This window comes from Syngnathoides biaculeatus, chromosome 3 (assembly GCF_019802595.1).
Source record: "Syngnathoides biaculeatus isolate LvHL_M chromosome 3, ASM1980259v1, whole genome shotgun sequence".
In the NCBI taxonomy this organism is placed as follows: Eukaryota; Metazoa; Chordata; class Actinopteri; order Syngnathiformes; family Syngnathidae; genus Syngnathoides; species Syngnathoides biaculeatus.
This window is the reverse complement of record NC_084642.1, coordinates 420,895-444,300: the sequence shown is the minus strand read 5'-3', so window position 1 is coordinate 444,300 and position 23,406 is coordinate 420,895. Positions and strand designations below refer to the sequence as shown.

General features: G+C 47.4%; 1 protein-coding gene across 13 annotated transcripts; it reads right to left on the bottom strand.

Moving 5' to 3' along the window:
- Positions 1–14,644: 14,644 nt before the first annotated feature.
- Positions 14,645–21,197, bottom strand: LOC133498129 (uncharacterized). 13 transcript variants are annotated; one of them, XM_061814598.1, is made up of 7 exons: positions 20,759–21,197; positions 19,643–19,820; positions 17,153–17,358; positions 16,422–16,469; positions 15,880–16,135; positions 15,183–15,255; positions 14,645–14,897 (listed from the first exon to the last, which is right to left on the bottom strand). In XM_061814598.1, exons 1-6 carry the CDS (start codon positions 20,947–20,949, stop codon positions 15,223–15,225), a joined length of 912 nt encoding a protein of 303 aa, XP_061670582.1. In that variant the 5' UTR covers positions 20,950–21,197; the 3' UTR covers positions 14,645–14,897; positions 15,183–15,222. The 13 variants fall into 13 exon arrangements, 4 of the variants coding, with proteins under 4 accessions (XP_061670582.1, XP_061670583.1, XP_061670581.1 ...); XR_009794201.1 differs by lacking the exons at positions 14,645–14,897; positions 16,422–16,469 and having other exon boundaries at positions 15,182–15,255; positions 15,880–16,163; positions 17,074–17,710; XR_009794200.1 differs by lacking the exons at positions 14,645–14,897; positions 16,422–16,469 and having other exon boundaries at positions 15,182–15,255; positions 17,074–17,710.
- Between the last annotated feature and the right edge of the window lie 2,209 nt (positions 21,198–23,406).

Below are 23,406 nucleotides of genomic sequence, written 5' to 3'. Positions count from 1 at the left end.
GGCGATTTCGGTGATGGTGGAATGGTGTGTGTGTGCCTGCGGACATCGACCCACCCCTGCCCCGCCAATCGCGCCCCCCCTAAGCCCTCGTGTAGCGCCCTGCGGCGCCCCTCCTGTTACGACCCGGCTTCCGCCCCAGTCCCTCATCATCCATCCCAATACCGCCCCATCTTTCCTGTTTTCCCTCGTTTTGGCAAGCAGCGGAATGTCTTTTTATAATTTTTATAAAGGCACCTTTTTTGCTATTTCAGCAAAGTCTATCTGTACAGTCCAGGTGTCCTAATAAAGTGGTTTCAAGAACGTTTTCCTTGTCTTCATGAACAACCATCGTTTTATGTACACACTGTGTTTCATAAATTTTCCAACATTCATCATGTTTTCTAACAGTGAAATCAGTCTGTGTATGTTAGCCAATGTGTGTCGAATGTGTGCTATACTCAAGATTAGGCTATATGCCTTACCTCTATCAATACGGGAAGCACACTGCTAACTTCTAACATTGAGATTGCGAATCATGTTAACCCCAAATCAGGGCAGCTCTGTCCGGATTGCCGGTCCAACCGACTTACATGCCCCGTGGCTGCTCCTAACGCGGATTCCTTTTTTTTCATCCAAACCCAACAAAAACCCTTTGCAGCATAGAAGTACCCCCAACAAAACAAAAAAAAAGCAATCCGCTCGTCCTCGCATGCGCATTGTTCCGGATGGGTCCGTCCATACAGGAATCCGCCTGACACGCTCCTGACGGAGTTTTTCCTTCCTCTCTTGTCCTGCTCAGGCGGCAAATCCTTCCCACAGTCCCATCTGTGGGTCCTGCAAGGGTACCTGCCACCTCCGAAGCATCACTTTTTTTTTTTTTTTTTTTTCCACCGCAGGCCTCTTGTGAATACAAACACCACAGTAGGTCCCTAGACGGGCAAGGAAATCACGGCAACCCTTATGAAACACTTCTACAATGTTATACAAATTTTAAACTGTAACAAATGATGTTAAACCCTGGCTGTGTAATAACTCCTTTGTGCCGTTTTGGGTTGCCGCGCAAGTCAGCGGAGGGGTAGGTGAGTCTCAGGTTTATATATATAATTATATATGTTATATATTAACACACACATAACCACGAAACAGTGGCTTTTGACGCATAGACCCTTTTTTACACATATCTGTAATTTTAGTCTTCTCCCTGTTGTCAAGGTCTGTGATTACATTGGCCTCCCGAATGTCCTCCCGTTTCGGCGCCTGTAAGACAAAGAAGACCTGGAGAGATTTCCCATTTCACGTTCTCCCTCGTCCCCGTGCTGCGGCGAGGGGAGATTTCGGGTGAGGGCTGAATGGTGGGTGGTTGCCTGCTGACCATCGACCCACCCCCGGCTCCACTCCATCGCCGCCCCCAGAAGCCTCGTGTAGGCCGGCGGCTTCCCCCTTTACCCGGGCCGTCCTCCCAGTGCCCTCATCGTCCTCCCAAACCACATCCTCATCTTCCCGTTTTCCTCGTGTTTTGCAAGCAGCGGAATGTCCTTTTTTATAATTTTTTATAAAGGCCCCTGTTTGTGCCTATTATACAAAGTCTATTCTTACATCCCAGGGTCCTAATAAAGTTTCACTAACGTGTCTTGTTCTTCATTAACAACATCGGTTTATTATACACACTTGTTTTCTAAATTTATACAAACATTACATCATTTTTCTAATGACATCAGTCTGTGGATGTTAGCCAACTCGTTCTATTGTGCTATACGTCAACGTTTAGGCCTATATGCTGAGCCTCGTCAATACGGATCACAACTGGCAACTTCTAAAAGTGATATTGCTAATCAGTTACACCAAATCAGGGCAGGTGGCCAGATTCCCGGCCCCGACTTACATGCACCCGGTGGCTTCTCCTTACGGACGCCGATTTTCTTTTTTTTTATATCCGAGCCCCAAAAAACCCATTGCAGGCAGAGAAGTTACCACCCTCTCGATTGCGCATTGTTTCCGAGACGTCCTCCATATACATGAATCCCTGACCCATCCTGACGATTTTTTCCTCTCTTGTCCTCTCGGCATCCTTCCCACAGTCTCCATCTTGGTGGGTCGCAGATGAACTGCCAGCCTCGAAGCATCCTTTTTTTTTTTTTTCCCTCACCGGCAGCTCTGTGAAGAACAAACAACCACCAAAAAAAAAAATTAGGTCCTAGACGGGGCAAGGACAAATCACGGCCACCCGTAGAATCACTTCTACAATGAATCCAAAATTTTAAAACATTGTACAAATGGATGTTTAAAACCCTGGCTGTCTGCAAAATAACTCCTTGTGCTGCCCCGTTTTTGCGGCGCAATCACGTATGAGTCTCAGGGTTTATATATATATATATATATTATATATATATATCTATATATATAACAAACACAAATAACCAAGAAACATGCATTGACGCATAGACCCTTTTTTTGACACATCTATGTAATTTTCAGTCTGGTCCTCCCTGGCCTCAAAGGTCGTGATTCATTGGCTCCCTGAGATGTCTCCGTTCGGGCCCTGTAAGAAACAAAGAATACCATGAGATTTTCGCGTTCCCCCCTCCCCTCTTCCCCCTGGGCGGCGCGGAGGGGCGATTTAGTGAGGGCTGGAATGTGTTTGTGTGCTGCGGACAAATCGACCCACCCTGCGCCACGCATCGTCCCCCAGAAGTCGTGTAGGCCTGCGGCTCCCCCTTTACCGGGCGTCCGCCCCCATCCTCATCATCCTCCCAATACCGCCGCCCCATCTTCCCTGTTTCCTCGTATTTGGCAAGCAGCGGAATGTTCTTTTTATAAAAATTTTTTATAAGGCACCTGGGTGTGGGCCTATTATACAAGTCTATTATGTACGTCCAGTGTCCTCATAAATTTTTCAAGATCGTTTCTTCTTAGACAACCATTGTTTATATATACACAATGTTTCATCAACTGATATAAAAACATTACATCGTTTTCTACAATGAAATCAGATCTGTGTATGTTAGCCAACACGTTCTACTGTGTGCTATACGTCCAAACGTTTAGGCATAGCCCTGATCTCTATCAATACGGAAGCACACTGGCGAACTTTCTAAAAACATTGATATTGTCTAATCATGTAAACACAAATCAGGGCAAGGTGGCCAGATTCCGTCCACCGACTTACATGCACCCGGTGGCTGCTACTAACGTACGCGGTTTCTTTTTTTTTATCTCCGAGGCCCCAAAAACCTCTTTGCATCAGAGAAGTACCCCCAATCCTCGCATAGTCGCATCGTTCCTTGACGGGTTCCCCTCCATACATGAAGCCCCTGACCCCTCCTGACGGAGTTTTTTTCCTCTCTCGTCCTGCTTGGCATCCTTCCCACAGTCGGCCCATCGGGTGGGTCTGCCGAGGTACTGCAGCCTCGCCGCATCCCTTTTTTTTTTTTTTTTCTTCCAACCGCAGTCTCGAGTGAAGACAGACAAACACCACAGTAGTCCGAGACGGGGCAAGGAATCAATGCAACCCTTAGGAAAGCAACTTCTACAATGGAACAAAATTTTAAACATTGTACAATAATGTTTAAAACCCTGGCTGTCTACATAACTCCTGTGAATGCCGTTTTGCCGGCAAGCAAGCACGTATTAGTCTCAGGGTGTTAATATATATATATATATACACACACAAATAACCAAGAAAACATGCATTGACGCATAGACCTTTTTTAACTATATGGTAATTAGTCCTGTCTCCCTGGCCTCAAGGTCTGTGATTCATGGCCCTCCATGAGATGCTCCGTCGGAGCCTGTAATCAAAGAAGACATGGATATTTCGCGTTCCCCCTCGTCCCCGTTTGCGCGCGGAGGGCGATTTCGGTGAAGGGCTGGAATGGTGTGTGTGTGCCTGCGGACATCGACCCCACCCCTGCTCCACGCATCGCGCCCCCAGAAAAACCAAGCCCCTTCGTGTAGGCCTTCGTCGCCCCCTGTACCGGGAGTCCGCCCAGTCCTCATCATCCTCCCAAACCACCGCCCCCATCTTCCTGTTTTTTCCTCGTGTTTGGCAGCAGCGGAATGTCTTTGTAATAAATTTTTATAAAGGCAACCTGTTTTGCCGATATACAAAGTCTATTCTGTACAGTCCCAGGTGGTCCCTAATAAAGTGTCAAGAACGTTTCTTTCTTGTCCTTCATGAACAACCATCGTTTTATATATACACACTTGTTTCATAAATTATACAAACATTACACAAGGTTTTCTAACAGTGAAAATCATTCTGTGTAGTGTTAAGCCAAGGTGTTCTTATGTGTGCTAATACGTCAACGATTAGGCTATATGCTTTAGCCTCGATCAATACGGAAGCACACTGCGAACTTTTCTAACATTGATATTGCTAATCATGTTCACACAAATCAGGGCAGCGGTCCGGGATTTTCTCGGTCCAACGACTTACATGCACCGGTGGCTCTCCAACGCGATGTCCCTTTTTTTTCATCCACAACCCAAAACCCCTTTGCAAGGCAGAGAAGTACCGCTCCTCGCATGCGCATTGTTCCGGATGGTCCTCCATACAGAGCCGTGACCCCTCCTGACTGAGTTTTTTCCTCTCTTGTCCCTGCTCGGCATCCTTCCCCCAGATCGCCATCTGGTGGGTCTGCAGAGTACTGCCAGCCCTCGAAGCACACTTTTTTTTTTTTTTTTCCACCGCAGGCTCCTTGTGAGACAAACACCACGTATTGTCCTAGACGGGGCAAGGAAATCACGCAACCCGTAGGAAGCACTTCTCACAATGTATACAAATTTTAAACATTGTACAAATGATGGTTGAAAACCCTGGCTGTCTAAATAACTCCTGTGTTGCCGTTTTGCCCAGCGCAAGCACGTAGAGTCTCAGGGGTTTATATATATATATAATATATATATATATATATATATCACACACATAGCCATAAAACATGCATTGTACGCATAGACCCTTTTTTACACATATATGTAATTTGTCTGTCTCCCTGTTGTCAAGGTCTGTTATTCATTGGCCTCCAGGAGATTCTCCGTTCGGGCCTGTAAGACAAAGAAGACATGAGATTTTCGCGTTCCCCCCTCGTCCCCGGCGTCGCGGAGGGGATTTCGGGTGAGGGCTTGGAATGGTGTGTGTGTGCCTGGCTGACAATCGACCCACCCCTGCGCCACGCCATCGCGCCCCAGAAGCCGTGTAGTCCTGCGCTTCCCCCTGTACCGGGCGTCCTGCCCAGTCCTCATCATCCTCCCAATACCGCCCTCCTCTTCCTCTTCCCTTTGTCCTCGTGTTTTGGCAAGCAGCGGAATGTCTTTTATAATTTTTATAAGGCACCTGTTGTGCCTATTATACAAAGTCTATTCTGTACAGTCAGGTGTCCTAATAAAGTGTTCAATACGTTTCTTGTCTTCCTGAACAACCATCGTTTTATTATACACACTTGTTTCATATTGTTTATTTTATAAAACTTACATCAGGTTTCTAACAATGAAATCAGTCTGTGTATGTTAGCCAACGCGTTCTATGTGTGCTATACGTCAACGTTTAGGGCTATATGCGGAGCCCTCTGTCAATTTACGAAGCACACTGCGAACTTTCTAAATTGATATTGCTAATCATGTTACACACAAATCAGGGCAAGGTGGCCAGATTCCGGTCCACCGACTTACATGCAACCGGTGGCTGCTCTAACGCGGATTTCTTTTTTTATATCCGAGGCCCAAAAACCCTTTGCGCAGAGAAGTACCACCTCCTCGAATGCGCATTGTTCCCGGACGGGTCCCTCCATACAGGAAGCCCTGACCCCTCCTGACGGAGTTTTTTTCCTCTCTTGTCCTGCTCGGCATCCTTCCCACGTCGCCATCTGGTGGGTCTGCAGAGGTACTTGCAGCCTCAGAAGCTCCTTTTTTTTTTTTTCCCACCTCAGCCTTGTGAAGACAAACACCACGTAGGTCCCCTAGACGGGGCAAGCGGAAATAACGGCAATCCGTAGGAAAGCACTTCGTCAATTGAATCAAAATTTTAAACATTGACATAATGATGTTAAAAACCCTGGCTGTCTAAATACTCTGTGATGCAGTTTTGTGGCCGCGCCGCACGTATGAGTTCTAGGGTTATATATATATATATATATATCTATATATATAGATAATATATAAGATCACACACCAATACCAAGAACATGCATTGACCGATAGACCCCTTGTTTTACACATAATATGAGTTTTTTTATTTAGTCTGTCTCCCTGGCCTCAGTCTGGTGATTTCATTGGCCTCCAGAGATGTCTCCCGTTCGGGCCTGTAACAAGAAGACGAATTTCGCTTCCCCCGTCCCCGTGGCGCGCGAGGGGCTATTTAGGTGAGTGTGGAATGGGTGATTGTGTGTCTCGGACATCCGACCCACCCTTCCCACGCCATCTTGGCCCCCAAAGACTCGTTACGGCCCCTCTGCGTCGCCCCCTGTAAACCGGGCGTCCGCCCAGTCCTCACATCATCCTCCCAATACCCCCACCCGCCCCATCTTCCCTTGTTCCTCCGTATTTGCAGCAAGCGAATGTCTTTTGATAATTTTTATAAAGCAAACACCTGTTGTGCCTATTATACCAAGTCTATTATGTACAGTCCAGGTGTCCTACTAAAGTTTTTCAACAAGATCGTTTCTTCTTATGAACAACCATTGTTTTATTATACACCTTGTTCCATAAACTTATAATAAAAACATTACATCAGGTTTCTATTCTAACAATTATGAAATCAGTCTGTGTAGTTAGAGCCAACACGTTTCTAGTGTGCTATACGTCAACGTTTAAGGCTATATGCTGAGCCTCTATAAATACGGAAGCCACGGCGAACTTTCTAAACATTGATATTGCTAATCATTGTAAACAACAATCAGGGCAGGTGGGCCAGATTCGCGTCCACCGACTTACATGCACCCGGTGCCTGCTTACTAACTAACGCGGATTTCTTTTTTTTATATCCAGGCCCAAAAACCCTTGGCGCAGAGAAGTACCTCCTCGTGCGATCGTTTCGCGGACGGGTCCTCCATACATGGAGCCCTGACCCCTCCTGACGGAGTTTTTCCCTCTTGTCCTGCTTGGCATCCTTCCCACAGTCTCCATCTGTGGGTCTGCAGAGTACTGCCAGCCTCGAAGCATCGCACTTTTTTTTTTTTCCACCGGGCAGGCTCGAGTGAAAGAATTGTGCTGAAAACCACAAGGACGTAGTTGTGTGGTAAGACTTGGGGGGTGGATTCTATGGTGTTACAACAGTAACTGTACTGACAGTTGACACCTGTGTATGTTGGACTACCGTGTGATTTTTAATGCTACTGTGACGAGTGCTTGCGTTCGGGTCAAGCGGGGAGTAACTGTGTTCGGTCGCGTGTCAAGGTTGCGTTGATACACAGTTGGGTACAAATCATGTTCTTAAAACCCCGGGGCCTAGTCTGAAATAACTCCTGTTGTTTGGCGCCGTTTTGGGGCCGCGCAGCACATATGAGTCTCAGGGATATATTAGATATATATATATATATATATATATATATATATATATAATATATTATATACACCCAACCATAAACACAAGAAACATGCATTACGCATAGACCCTTTTTTTTACACATATATGTAACTTATCTGTTCTCCCTGGCCTCAAGGTCTGTGGATTCATTGGCCGCCAGAGATGTTCTCCGTTCGGGCCTGTACTACCCAAGAAGACCTGAATTTGCGTTCCCCCTCGGCCCCGTGCCCGCGGAGGGGGCGATTCGGGTGAGGCTGGAATGGTGTGTGTGTGCCTGCGACATGACCCACCCCTGCGGCCACGCCACCCGCGCCCCCAGAAGCCCTCGTGTAGGCCCCTGCGGCGCCCCCTGTACCGGCCGTCCGCCCCAGTCCTCATCATCCTCTACCCAATACACCGCCTCATCTTCCCTTCCCCGTTTTCTCCCGTGTTTTTGGCAAGCACGGAATGTTCTTTTTAAATACTTTTGTATAAAGCACCTGTTGTGCCTATTTATACAAATCTATCTGTACAGTCCAGGTGGTCCTAATAAAATGTTTCAAGAACTTTTCTTGTCGCAGGAACATACCATCGTTTTATATATACAACCAACACGTGGTTTCATAAATTTATACAAACATTACATCAGGTTTCTAACAATGAAATCAGTCCTGTGGTATGTTGCCACGCCGTTCATAGTGCATACGTCCAACGTTTTAGGCTAGATGCTGAGCCTCTGTCAATACGGAAACCACACTGCGAAACTTTCTTAACATTGATTTTGCTAATCATGTTTAAACCAAATCAGGGCAGTGGCCAGATTCCCGTCCACCGACTTACAATGCACCCGTGGCTGCCTACTAACGCGGATTTCTTTTTTTTCATATCCGGGCCCAAAAACCCTTTGCCCAGAGAATTACCTCTAAACCGTCTCTGCATGCGCAGTGTGTTCCGGACGGGTCCCCATACAGAAGCCCGACCCCTCCCTGACGGAGTTTTCCTCTCTTGTCCTGCTCGGCATCCTTCCCACAGTCGCCATCTGGTGGGTTTTGCAGAGGTACTGCAGCCTCGACAGCTCACATTCTTTTTTTTTTTTTTTCCCCCGCAGGCTCTTGTGAAGACAAACCCACATATTCCGAACTGGGCCAGGAAATCACGGCAACCCGTAGGAAGCACTTCTACAATGTATACCAATGTTTAAAAAGTTGTACAAATGATGTGTAAAACCCTGGCTGTCTAACTAACTCCTGTGTTGGCCGTTTTGCCGGTGCATGCACGTAATGAGTCTCCGGGTTTATATATATTATATATTATATTTATATATAACACACCATAACCAAAAAACATGCAATTGACTCATCGACCCTTTTTTACACATAGATGTTTTTTAAAATTTAGTTCTATCCCCCTGGTTCAGGTCTGTGATTCATTGGCCTCCAGGAGATGGTCTCCTTCGGGCCTGTAAAGACAAAGAAGACATGAGATTTCGCGTTCCCCCTCGTCGCCCGTGCGCGCCGAGGGTCGATTTCGGGTGAGGGCTGGAATGGTGTGTGTTGTGTCCCTGCGAGACATCGACCCCACCCCTGCGCCACTCCATCATCGCTCCCCCAGAAGCCTCGGTAGGCCTCGGCGCCCCCTGTACCGTGGTCCGTCCGCACCATTCTCATCATCCTCCCATAATACCGCCCCCATCTTTCCCTGTTTTCCTCCTCGGTTTGGGGGGGCAAAGCAGCGGAATGTCTTTTTTATAATTTTTATAAAGTGCAACCTTTGTGCCCTATTAGACAAAGTCTATTCTGTACAGTCCCCGTGCCGTAATAAGTGTTCAAGACGTTTCTTGTCTTCATGACAAAACACCATCGTTTTTATATTACACCCTTGTTTCATAACTTAATATAAAACATTACATGGAGGTTTCTAACATGGAATCAGTCTGTGTATTTAGTCAATGCGTTCTGTTGTGCTATACGTCAACGTTTAGGCGCTATGCTTAGCCTCTGTCAATTACGGCGCACACTGCACTCGAACTTTCTAAACTTGATTTTTGTTTGGCCCCTATCCATGTTAAACACAAATCAGGGCAGGTGGCCAGCTTCCGGTCCACCGACTTACTCACCCGGTTTGGCCCTGCTTACTAACCGCGGATTTCTTTTTGTTTGATATCCGAGGTCCAAAAACCCTTTTGCAACACGAAGTACCTCCTCGCTCGAATTGTTCTGGACGGCGTCCTCCATACAGGAGTGCCTGACCCCCCTCTGACGGAGTTTGTTCCTCTCTTGTGTCCTGCTCGCTCCTTCCCACAGTCGCCACTGGTGGGTCTGCAGAGGTTCTGCCAGCCTCGAAGCCTCACTTTTTTTTTTTTTCCACCCCGCAGGCTCTTGTAAGGACAACACCACAGTAGGTCCTAGACGGTTCAATGAAATCCGGCAACCCGTAAGGAATCACTTCTACAATGTAATACAAATTTTTGAAACTTGTACAAATGATGTTTAAAACCCTGGCTGTCTAAAAACTCCTGTGTTTGCCGTTTTGCCGCGCAAGCACGTATGAGTCTACACGGTTTTATATATAGAGCTCTCTATCTCTCTCTCTCTCTCTCCTCTATCTACTCATTCTCTCTTCTTTCCCCCCCCCCTCACCCCCGCCACCGCCTTGCCGTCATCCGACCCTTTTTTCCCCTCTCTGTCCTTTCGCGTCTGTCTCCCCTTGGCCTCAAGGTCTGTGATTCATTGGGCCTCCACAGGAGAATGTCTCCGTTCTGGCCTGTAAGACAAAGAATACCTGAGATTTCCGGCGTTCCCCCTCGTCCCCCGTGCGCACGGAGGGGCGATTTTCGTGTGAGGGCTGAAATGGTCGTGTGTGTGCCTGCGCCATCAGACCCCCCTTCGTCCAACGATCACCAGCGCGCCCCCGAGAAGCCTCGTGTAGGCCTGCGGCCCCCCTGTATCGGGCGCCGCCCCAGTCCTCATCATCCTCCAATACCGCCTCAGATCTTCCCGTTTTCCTCGGTGTTTTGGCAAGCAACGGTCTTTTTAAATTTTTATAAGGCACCTGTTGTGCCCTATTTACAAAGTCTATTCTGTACAGTCCAGGTGTCCCTAATAAAGTGTTCAAGAACATTTTCTGTCTTCATGAACAACCATCGTTTTAATATAGACACCTTGTCCATATTTTAACACAGTACATCAGGTTTCTAACAATGGATCAGTCTGGTATGTTTAAGCCAACACGTTCTATGTGTGCTAATCCGTGCACGGTTAGTCTATATGCTGAGCTCTGTCAATACGGAAGCACACTGAACTGGCGCCCTTTCTAAACATTTGATATTGCTAATCATGTTAACAACAAAAATCAGGGCAGGTGGCCAATTCCGGTCCACCGACTTCCATTGCACCCGGTGGCTGCTACTAACGCTATTTCTTTTTTTATATCCGAAGCCCAAAACTCCTTTGCATAGAGATGTACCTCCTCGCATGCGCATTGTTCTCGGACGGGTCGCCATACAGGAAGCCCTGACCCCTCCTGACGTAGTTTAATCCTCTCTTGTCCTGCTCGGCATCCTTCCCACATTCGCCATCTGGTGGGGTCTGCAGAGGGACTTGCAGCCTCGAAAGCATCACTTTTTTTTTTTTTTTTTTTTTCATCGAAGGCTCTTGTTGTGAAGACCAAACACCACAGTAGTTCCTAGCTGGCAAGAAATCCACGGCAACCCGTAGGAAGCACTTCACAATTTAAACAGAAATTTTAAACATTGTACAAATGAGGTTTTAAACCCTGGCTTCTAAATACTCCTGGTGTTTGGCCGTTTTGCCGCGCAAGCACGTATGAGTCTCAGTGTATTTTATATATATTATTATATAATATTTATATATACACACAACATACCAAGAAAACATCATTGACGCATCGACCCTTTTTACACATATATATGTACTATTAGTCTGTCTCCCTGGTGTCAAGGTTGTGATCATTGGCCTCCAGAGATGTTCTCCGTTCGGCCTGTAAGACAAAGAAGACCTGAGATTTTTCCGTTCCCCCTCGTCCCCGTGCGCCGCGGAGGGGCGATTTCGGAGGGTGAGGGCTGGAATGGGTGTGGTGTGTGTCCCTGGCGGACATCGCCCACCCCTTGTCGCCCCCATCGCGCCCCGCCAGAAGCCTGTGTAGCCTGCGGGCGCCCCCTGTAACTGGCGTCCGCCCCAGTCCGCATCATCCTCCCAATACGCCGCCACTTCCCGTTTTTCCTCGTGTTTGGCCAACAGCGAATGTCTTTTTATAATTTTTTATAAAGGCACCTGTTGTGCCTATTATACAATCTATTCTGTACTGTCCAGTGTCCTATAAAAGTGTTCAAGAACCGTTTCTTGTCTTCACTGAACAACCATTCGTTTTATCTATACACACCTTGTTTCATCAATTTATACAACTTTACATCAGGTTTCTAAAAGTGAAACATTCTGTGTTTTGTTAGCCAATGCTTCTATCGTCAACGTTTAAGCCTATATGCGTAGCCTCTAGGAATACAAGCCCACTGCCTAACGTTCTAAAACATTAGTATTGGCTAATCTGTGAAACACAATCAGGGCAGGTGTCGGATTCCGGTCCACCGACTTACATGCACCCGTTGGCTGCTCCTAACGCGGATTTTCTTTTTTTTCATCCGAGCCTTCCAAAACCCTTGCAAAGCAGAGAAGTACCTCCTCGCATGCGCAATTTTTTTCGGACGGTCGTCCATACAGGGAAAGCCTGACCCCTCCTGACGGATTTCTCTTCCCTCTCTCGTCCTGCTCGGCATCCTCCCACAGGTCGCCATCTGTTGGGGGGGGTCTGCAGAGGTTAAATGCCAGCCTCGAAGCATCCACTTTTGTTTTTTTTTTCCACCGCATGCTCTCGTTAAGACAAACACCTACAGTAGGTCCTCATACGGGGCAATGAATCACGGCATCCGTAGGAAGCACTTCTACAATGTATACAAAATTTTAAACCATTGTACATGAGGTTTAAAAACCCTGGCTGTCTAAATCACTCCTTGTTGCCGTTTTGGCCCGCGCAAGCACGTAATGAGTTATCAGGGTTTATATATATATATATATATATTATATATAATATATTTAGATATACACACACATAACCAAGAAAACAGCTTGACGAAGAGACCCTTTTAATACCCATATATGTAGTTTAGGCTGTCTCCCCTGGCTCACGGTCTGGGATTCACTGGCACCCAGGAAATGTCCCGTTCCGTGCCTATAAGACAAAGAAGACATGAGATTTCGCTTTCTCCCCTCCTCCCTGTGCGCGCGGAAGGGGCGATTTTCAGTTCGGGCTGAAATGGTGTTTGTGTGTGTGTGTGTGTGGTGCCTGCGGACATCGACCCACCCTGCGCCACGCCTCGTGCCCCCCGAAGCCTTCGTGAGGCCTGCGGCGCCCTCCTGTACCCACCCCCGGGCGTTCCCCCAGTCCTCGTCACCCCTCCCATAACCTACCGCCCCATCTTCCCGTTTTCCTCGTGTTCGGCAAGCATTAGAATGTCTTTTTATAATTTTTATAAGGCACCTGTTGTGCCTATGATACAGTCTATTCTGTACAGTCCAGGTGTCCTAATCAAGTGTTCAAGATCGTTTCTTCTTCATGAACAACCATCGTTTTATATATACACACTTGTTTCATAAACTTATATAAAAACATTACATGAGGTTTCTAACAATGAAATCAGTCTGTGTATGTTAGCCAATGCGTTCTGTGTGCTATACGTCAACGTTTAGGCTATATGCTGAGCCTCTGTCAATACGGAAGCACACTGCGAACTTTCTAAACATTGATATTGCTAATCATGTTAAACACAAATCAGGGCAGGTGGCCAGATTCCGGTCCACCGACTTACATGCACCCGGTGGCTGCTACTAACGCGGATTTCTTTTTTTTATATCAGAGGCCCAAAAACCCTTTGCAGAAGAGAAGTACCTCCTCGCATGCGCATTGTTCCGGACGGGTCCTCCATACAGGAAGCCCTGACCCCTCCTGACGGAGTTTTTCCTCTCTCGTCCTGCTCGGCATCCTTCCCACAGTCGCCATCAGGTGGGTCTGCAGAGGTACTGCCAGACTCGAAGCATCGCTTTTTTTTTTTTTTCCACCGCAGGCGGAGTGAAGACAAACACCACAGTAGGTCCTAGACGGGGCAATGAAATCACGGCACCCATAGGAAGCACTTCTACAATGTATCCAAAATTTTAAACATTGTACAAATGATGTTTAAAACCCTGGCTGTCTAAATAACTCCTGTGTTGCCGTTTTGCCGCGCAAGCACGTATGAGTATCAGGTTTATATATATATATATATATATATATATATATATATATATATATATATGTATATATAGATTATATATTTATATATACACACACATAACCAAGAAAACATGCATTGACGCATAGACCCTTTTTTACACATATATGTAATTTAGTCTGTCTCCCTGGCCTCAAGGTCTGTGATTCATTGGCCCCCAGGAGATGTCTCGTTCGGGCCTGTAAGACAAAGAGACATGAGATTCGCGTTCCCCCTCGTCCCCGTGCGCGCGGAGGGGCGATTTCGGGTGAGGGCTGGAATGGTGTGTGTGTGTGTGCCTGCGGACATCGACCCACCCCTGTGCTACGCCATCGCACTCCCAGAAGCCTCGTGTAGGCCTGCGGCGCCTCCTGTACTGGGAGTCCGCCCAGTCCTCATCATCCTCCCAATACCGCCCCATCTTCCCGTTTTCCTCGTGTTCAGCAAGCAGCGGAATGTCTTTTTATAATTTTTATAAAGGCACCTGTTGTGCCTATTATACAAAGTCTATTCTGTACAGTCCAGGTGTGCTAATAAAGTGTTCAAGAACGTTTCTTGTCTTCATGAACAACCATCGTTTTATATATACACACTTGTTTCATACATTTATACAAACATTACATCAAGTTTCTAACAGTGAAATCAGTCTGTGTATGTTAGCCAATGCGTTCTATGTGTGCTATACGTCAACGTTTAGGCTATATGCTTAGCCTCTATCAAAACGGAAGCACACTGCTAACTTTCTAAACATTGATATTGCTAATCATTTTAAACACAAATCAGGGCAGGTGGCCAGATTCCGGTCCACCGACTTACATGCACCCGGTGGCTGCTACTAACGCGGATTTCTTTTTTTTATATCAGAGGCCCAAAAACCCTTTGCAGCAGAGAAGTACCTCCTCGTATGCGCATTGTTCCGGACGGGTCCTCCATACAGGAAGCCCTGACCCCTCCTGACGGAGTTTTTCCTCTCTCGTCCTGCTCGGCATCCTTCCCACAGTCGCCATCAGGTGGGTCTGCAGAGGTACTGCCAGACTCGAAGCATCGCTTTTTTTTTTCCACCGCAGGCACGAGTGAAGACAAACACCACAGTAGGTCCCAGACGGGGCAATGAAATCACGGCATCCCGTAGGAAGCACTTCTACAATGTATACAAAATTTTAAACATTGTACAAATGATGTTTAAAACCCTGGCTGTCTAAATAACTCCTGTGTTGCCGTTTTGCCGCGCAAGCACGTATGAGTCTCAGGGTTTATATATATATATATATATATATATATATATATATATATATATGTATATATAGATATATATATATTTATATATACACACACATAACCAAGAAAACATGCATTGACGCATAGACCCTTTTTTACACATACATGTAATTTAGTCTGTCTCCCTGGCCTCAAGGTCTGTGATTCATTGGCCCCCAGGAGATGTCTGCGTTCGGGCCTGTAAGACAAAGAAGACATGAGATTTCGCGTTCCCCCTCGTCCCCGTGCGCGCGGAGGGGCGATTTCGGGTGAGGGCTGGAATGGTGTGTGTGTGTGCCTGCGGACATCGACCCACCCCTGTGCCACGCCATCGCGCTCCCAGAAGCCTCGTGTAGGCCTGCGGCGCCTCCTGTACCGGGCGTCCGCCCAGTCCTCATCATCCCCTCATCATCCTCCCCTACCGCCTCTCTTCCATTTTCCTCGTTTTGCAAGCAGCGGAATGTCTTTTTATAATTTTTATAAAGGCACCTGTTGTGCCTATTATACAAAGTCTATTCTGTACAGTCCAGGTGTCCTAATAAAGTGTTCAAGAACGTTTCTTGTCTTCATGAACAACCATCGTTTAATTTCTACATACACTTGTTTCATAACTTTATACAAACATTACATCAGGTTTCTAACAGTGAAATCAGTCTGCGTATGTTAGCCAATGCGTTCTATGTGTGCTATACGTCAACGTTTAGGCTATATGTTTAGCCTCTATCAATACGGAAGCACACTGCTAACTTTCTAAACATTGATATTGCTAATCATGTTAAACACAAATCAGGGCAGGTGGCCGGATTCCGGTCCACCGACTTACATGCACCCGGTGGCTGCTCCTTATGCGGATTTCTTTTTTTTCATCCGAGGCCCAAAAACCCTTTGCAGCAGAGAAGTACCTCCTCGCATGCGCATTGTTCCGGACGGGTCCTCCATACAGGAAGCCCTGACCCCTCCTGACGGAGTTTTTCCTCTCTTGTCCTGCTTGGCATCCTTTCCACAGTCGCCATCTGGTGGGTCTGCAGAGGTACTGCCAGCCTCGAAGCATCACTTTTTTTTTTTTTCCACCGCAGGCTCTAGTGAAGACAAACACCACAGTAGGTCCTAGACGGGGCAAGGAAATCACGGCAACCCGTAGGAAGCACTTCTACAATGTATACAAAATTTTAAACATTGTACAAATGATGTTTAAAACCCTGGCTGTCTAAATAACTCCTGTGTTGCCGTTTTGCCGCGCAATCACGTATGAGTCTCAGGGTTTATATATATATATATATTTATATACAGACACATAAAAGAAAAACATGCATTGACGCATTGACCCTTTTTACACATATATGTAATTTAGTCTGTCTCCCTGGCCTCAAGGTCTGTGATTCATTGGCCTCCAGGAGATGTCTCCGTTCGGGCCTGTAAGACAAAGAAGACATGAGATTTCGCGTTCCCCTCGTCCCCGTGCGCGCGGAGGGGCGATTTCGGGTGAGGGCTGGAATGGTGTGTGTGTGCCTGCGGACATCGACCCACCCCTGCGCCACGCCATCGCGCCCCCAGAAGCCTCGTGTAGGCCTGCGGCGCCCCCTGTACCGGGCGTCCGCCCAGTCCTCATCATCCTCCCAATACCGCCTCATCTTCCCATTTTCCTCGTGTTTGGCAAGCAGCGAAATGTCTTTTTATAATTTTTATAAAGGCACCTGTTGTGCCTATTATACAAAGTCTATTCTGTACAGTCCAGGTGTCCTAATAAAGTGTTCAAGAACGTTTCTTGTCTTCATGAACAACCATCGTTTTATATATACACACTTGTTTCATAAATTTATACAAACATTACATCAGGTTTCTAAAAGTGAAATCAGTCTGTGTTTGTTAGCCAATGCGTTCTATACGTCAACGTTTAGCCTATATGCTTAGCCTCTATCAATACGGAAGCACACTGCTAACTTTCTAAACATTGATATTGCTAATCATGTGAAACACAAATCAGGGCAGGTGTCCGAATTCCGGTCCACCGACTTACATGCACCCGGTGGCTGCTCCTAACGCGGATTTCTTTTTTTTCATCCGAGCCCCAAAAACCCTTTGCAGCAGAGAAGTACCTCCTCGCATGCGCATTGTTCCGGACGGGTCGTCCAGACAGGAAGCCCTGACCCTTCCTGACGGAGTTCTTCCTCTCTCGTCCTGCTCGGCATCCTTCCCACAGTCGCCATCTGGTGGGTCTGCAGAGGTACTGCCAGCCTCGAAGCATCACTTTTTTTTTTTTTTCCACCGCAGGCTCTTGTGAAGACAAACACCACAGTAGGTCCTAGACGGGGCAATGAAATCACGGCATCCCGTAGGAAGCACTTCTACAATGTATACAAAATTTTAAACATTGTACAAATGATGTTTAAAACTCTGGTTGTCTAAATAACTCCTGTGTTGCCGTTTTGCCGCGCAAGCACGTATGAGTATCAGGGTTTATATATATATATATATATATATATATATATATATATATATATATATATATATATATATATATATATACACACACATAACCAAGAAAACATGCATTGACGCAGAGACCCTTTTATACACATATATGTAGTTTAGGCTGTCTCCCTGGCCTCAAGGTCTGTGATTCACTGGCACCCAGGAAATGTCTCCGTTCGGGCCTATAAGACAAAGAAGACATGAGATTTCGCTTTCCCCTTCCTCCCTGTGCGCGCGGAGGGGAGATTTCAGGTTAGGGCTGAAATGGTGGTGTGTGTGTGTGTGTGTGTGCCTGCGGACATCGACCCACCCTGCGCCACGCCATCGTGCCCCCAGAAGCCTCGTGTAGGCCTGCGGCGCCTCCTGTACCGGGCGTCCGCCCAGTCCTCGTCACCCTCCCAATACCGCCCCATCTTCCCGTTTTCCTCGTGTTCGGCAAGCAGCGAAATGTCTTTTTATAATTTTTATAAAGGCACCTGTTGTGCCTATGATACAGTCTCTTCTGTACAGTCCAGGTGTCCTAATAAAGTGTTCAAGAACGTTTCTTGTCTTCATGAACAACCATCGTTTTATATATACACACTTGTTTCATAAATTTATACAAACATTACATCAGCTTTCTAACAGTGAAATCAGTCTGTGTATGTTAGCCAATGCGTTCTATGTGTGCTATACGTCAACGTTTAGGCTATATGCTTAGCCTCTATCAATACGGAAGCACACTGCTAACTTTCTAAACATTGATATTGATAATCATGTTAAACACAATTAAGGGCAGGTGGCCGGATTCCGGTCCACTGACTTACATGCACCCGGTGGCTGCTACTAACGCGGATTTCTTTTTTTTATATCCGAGACCCATAAACCCTTTGCAGCAGAGAAGTACCTCCTCGCATGTGCATTGTTCCGGACGGGTCCTCCATACAGGAAGCCCTGACCCCTCCTGACGGAGTTTTTCCTCTCTTGCCTGCTCGGCATCCTTCCCATGCTCGGCATCCTTCCACAGTCGCCATCTGTGGGTCTGCAGAGGTACTGCCAGCCTCGAAGCATCACTTTTTTTTTTTTTTCCACCGCAGGCTCTTGTGAAGACAAACACCACAGTAGGTCCTACACGGGGCAAGGAAATCACGGCAACCCATAGGAAGCACTTCTACAATGTATACAAAATTTTAAACATTGTACAAATGATGTTTAAAACCTGGCTGTCTAAATAACTCCTGTGTTGCCGTTTTGCCGCGCAAGCACGTATGAGTCTCAGGGTTTATATATATATATATATATATATATATATATACACACATAACCAAGAAAACATGCATTGACGCATAGACCCTTTTTTACACATATATGTAATTTAGTCTGTCTCCCTGGCCTCAAGGTCTGTGATTCATTGGCCTCCAGGAGATGTCTCCGTTCGGGCCTGTAAGACAAAGAAGACATGAGATTTCGCGTTCCCCCTCGTCCCCGTGCGCGCGGAGGGGCGATTTCGGGTGAGGGCTGGAATGGTGTGTGTGTGCCTGCGGACATCGACCCACCCCTGCGCCACGCCATCGCGCCCCCAGAAGCCTCGTGTAGGCCTGCGGCGCCCCCTGTACCGGGCGTCCGCCCAGTCCTCATCATCCTCCCAATACCGCCCCATCTTCCCGTTTTCCTCGTGTTTGGCAAGCAGCGGAATGTCTTTTTATAATTTTTATAAAGGTACCTGTTGTGCCTATTATACAAAGTCTATTCTGTACAGTCCAGGTGTCCTAATAAAGTGTTCAAGAACGTTTCTTGTCTTCATGAACAACCATCGTTTTATATATACACACTTGTTGCATAAATTTATACAAACATTACATCAGGTTTCTAACAGTGAAATCAGTCTGTGTATGTTAGCCAATGCGTTCTATGTGTGCTATACGTCAACGTTTAGCCTATATGCTTAGCCTCTATCAATACGGAAGCACACTAAGAACTTTCTAAACATTGATATTGCTAATCATGTTAAACACAAATCAGGGCAGGTGGCCAGATTCCGGTCCACCGACTTACATGCACCCGGTGGCTGCTACTAACGCGGATTTCTTTTTTTTATATCCGAGGCCCAAAAACCCTTTGCAGCAGAGAAGTACCTCCTCGCATGCGCATTGTTCCGGACGGGTCTTCCATACAGGAAGCCCTGACCCCTCCTGACGGAGTTTTTCCACTCTTGTCCTGCTCGGCATCCTTCCCACAGTCGCCATCTGGTGGGTCTGCAGAGGTACTGCCAGCCTCGAAGCATCACTTTTTTTTTTTTTTTCACCGCAGGCTCTTGTGAAGACAAACACCACAGTAGGTCCTAGACGGGGCAAGGAAATCACGACAACCCGTAGGAAGCACTTCTACAATGTATACAAAATTTTAAACATTGTACAAATGATGTTTAAAACCCTGGCTGTCTAAATAACTCCTGTGTTGCCGTTTTGCCGCGCAAGCACGTATGAGTCTCAGGGTTTATATATATATATATATACACATAACCAAGAAAACATGCATTGACGCATAGACCCTTTTTTACACATATATGTAATTTAGTCTGTCTCCCTGGCCTCAAGGTCTGTGATTCATTGGCCTCCAGGAGATGTCTCCGTTCGGGCCTGTAAGACAAAGAAGACATGAGATTTCGCGTTCCCCCTCGTCCCCGTGCGCGCGGAGGGGCGATTTCGGGTGAGGGCTGGAATGGTGTGTGTGTGCCTGCGGACATCGACCCACCCCTGCGCCACGCCATCGCCCCCCAAAGCCTCGTGTAGGCCTGCGGCGCCCCCTGTACCGGGCGTCCGCCCAGTCCTCATCATCCTCCCAATACCGCCCCATCTTCCCGTTTTCCTCGTGTTTGGCAAGCAGCGGAATGTCTTTTTATAATTTTTATAAAGGTACCTGTTGTGCCTATTATACAAAGTCTATTCTGTACAGTCCAGGTGTCCTAATAAAGTGTTCAAGAACGTTTCTTGTCTTCATGAACAACCATCGTTTTATATATACACACTTGTTGCATAAATTTATACAAACATTACATCAGGTTTCTAACAGTGAAATCAGTCTGTGTATGTTAGCCAATGCGTTCTATGTGTGCTATACGTCAACGTTTAGCCTATATGCTTAGCCTCTATCAATACGGAAGCACACTAAGAACTTTCTAAACATTGATATTGCTAATCATGTTAAACACAAATCAGGGCAGGTGGCCAGATTCCGGTCCACCGACTTACATGCACCCGGTGGCTGCTACTAACGCGGATTTCTTTTTTTTATATCCGAGGCCCAAAAACCCTTTGCAGCAGAGAAGTACCTCCTCGCATGCGCATTGTTCCGGACGGGTCCTCCATACAGGAAGCCCTGACCCCTCCTGACGGAGTTTTTCCTCTCTTGTCCTGCTCGGCATCCTTCCCACAGTCGCCATCTGGTGGGTCTGCAGAGGTACTGCCAGCCTCGAAGCATCACTTTTTTTTTTTTTTCCACCGCAGGCTCTTGTGAAGACAAACACCACAGTAGGTCCTAGACAGGGCAAGGAAATCACGGCAACCCGAAGGAAGCACTTCTACAATGTATACAAAATTTTAAACATTGTACAAATGATGTTTAAAACCCTGGCTGTCTAAATAACTCCTGTGTTGCCGTTTTGCCGCGCAAGCACGTATGAGTCTCAGGGTTTATGGATGGATGAAAGGCCACAATGACTTCCACACTGGCTGTGCTGGCTGGATGAATGACAACCATGGCTTCCACACTTGGGGTGCGCAGGCATGAACCAGGCATGGTATGCGGCTGAAGGACACCCGAAAGCGTGATTGCAGCGCAATGGTTGTCATGGATGGATGAAAGGCCACCGTGAGTTCCACACTCTCTGTGCTGGCTGGATGAATGACAACCATGATTTCTACACTTAAAGTGCACGGGCATGAACCAGGCATGGTATTCGGGTGATGGACACCCACAAGCGGGCTTCCAGCGTACTGGTTGGAATGGATGGATGAATGACAACCATGACTTCCAAACTTAGCGTGCGCGGGCATGAACCAGGAATGGTATGCGATGGGAAGACGCACCCAAGAGGGCTTCCAGCGCACTGGTTGTGCTAGATGAATGAAAGGCAACCATGACTTCCACACTTAGGGAGCACGGACATGAACCAGGCATGGTATGCGGGTCAAGGACACCCGCAAGTGTGCTTGCAGTGCAACGGTTTTGCTGGATTGATGAAAGGCAACCATGACTTTCACACTTAGGGCGACGGGAATGAACAACGCATGTTATGCGGAAGAAGGACACCCGCAAGCGGGCTTCTCGCGCACTTGTTTTGCTGGCTGGATGAATGACAACCATAAATTCCACACGTGGGGTGCGCGGGCATGAACCAGGCATGGTATGCGGCTGAAGGACACACGAAAGCGGGCTTGCAGCGCAATGGTTGTAATAGGTGAATGAAAGGCCACCATGAGTTCCACACTGGCTGTGCTGGCTGGATGAATGACAACCATGATTTCTAAACTTAGGGTGCACTGGCATGAACCAGGCATGGTATTCGGGTGATGGACACCCGCAAGCGGGCTTCCAGCGCACTGGTTGTGCTGGATGGATGAAAGGCAACCATGACTTCCACACTTGGGGTGCGCGGTCATGAACCAGGCATGGTATGCCATGGGTAGACGCAACCAAGAGGGCTACCAGCGCACTTGTTGTGCTGGATGGATGAAAGGCAACCATGACTTCCACAATTAGGGTGCATGGACATGAACCAGGCATGGTATGCAGGTGAAGGACACCCGCAAGCGGGCTTGCAGCACACTTGTTGTGCTGGCTGGATGAATGACAACCATGACTTCCACACTGAGTGTGCACGGACATGAACCACGCATGGTATGCGGGTGAAGGACACCCGCAAGCAGGCTTGCAGCGCAATGGTTGTGCTGGCTGGATGAATGACAAACGTGACTTCCACACTGGTTGTGCTCGCTAGATGAATCACAACCATGATTTCCACACTTAAGGTGCGCGGGCATGAACCAGGTATGGTATGCGGGTGAAGGACACCCGCAAGCAGGCTTCCAGCGCACTGGTTGTGATGGCTGGATGAATGGCAACCATGACTTCCACACTTCGGGTGCAAGGACATGAACCAGGCATGGTATGCGGGTGAAGGACACTGCAAGAGGGCTTGCAGCGCAACGTTTGTGCTGGCTGGATGAAATGCAACCATGACTTCCACACTTAGTGCGCAAAGGCATGAACAACGCATGTTATGCAGGTGAAGGAAACCCGCAAGCGGGCTTCTAGCGCACTTGTGCTGGCTGGATGATTGACAACCATGACTTCCACACTTGGGGTGCGCGGGCATGAACCAGGCATGGTATGCGATGGGAAGACGCACCAAGAGGGCTTCCAGCGCACTGGTTGTGCTGGATGGATGAAAGGCAACCATGACTTCCACACTTGGGGTGCGCGGGCATGAACCAGGCATGGTATGCTTGGGGGGGAACGCACCCAAGCGGGCTTCCTGCGCACTGGTTGTGCTGGCTGGATGAATGACAACCATGACTTTCAAACTTAGCGTGCGCGGGCATGAACCAGGCATGGAATGCAATGGGAAGACAAACCCAAGAGGGCTTCCAGAGACTGGTTGTGCTAGATGGATGAAAGGCAACCGTGACTTCCACACTTGGGGTGCGCGGGCATGAACCAGGCATGGTATGCAGCTGAAGGACACCTGAAAGCGGGCTTGCAGCGCACTGGTTGTGCTGGCTGGGTGAAAGGCAACCATAACTTCCACACTTCGGGTGCAGGAGACCAGGCATGGTATGCAGGTGAAGGACACCGCAAGCGTGCTTGCTGTGCAACGGTTGTGCTTGATGGATGAAAG

Excerpts from the sequence above, each read along its gene's own strand:
- LOC133498129 (XM_061814597.1), bottom strand. The coding sequence starts at position 20,949 with ATGGCGACTGTGGGAAGGATGCCGAGCAGGACAAGAGAGGAAAAACTC. Across the intron at positions 16,470-17,152 it reads AACAATGCGCATGCGAGGAG|GCCCGAACGGAGACATCTCC; the intron begins GTACTTCTCTGC and ends TTTGTCTTACAG. Across the intron at positions 16,136-16,421 it reads AATGAATCACAGACCTTGAG|AGCCTGCGGTGGAAAAAAAA; the intron begins GCCAGGGAGACA and ends TGTCTTCACTAG.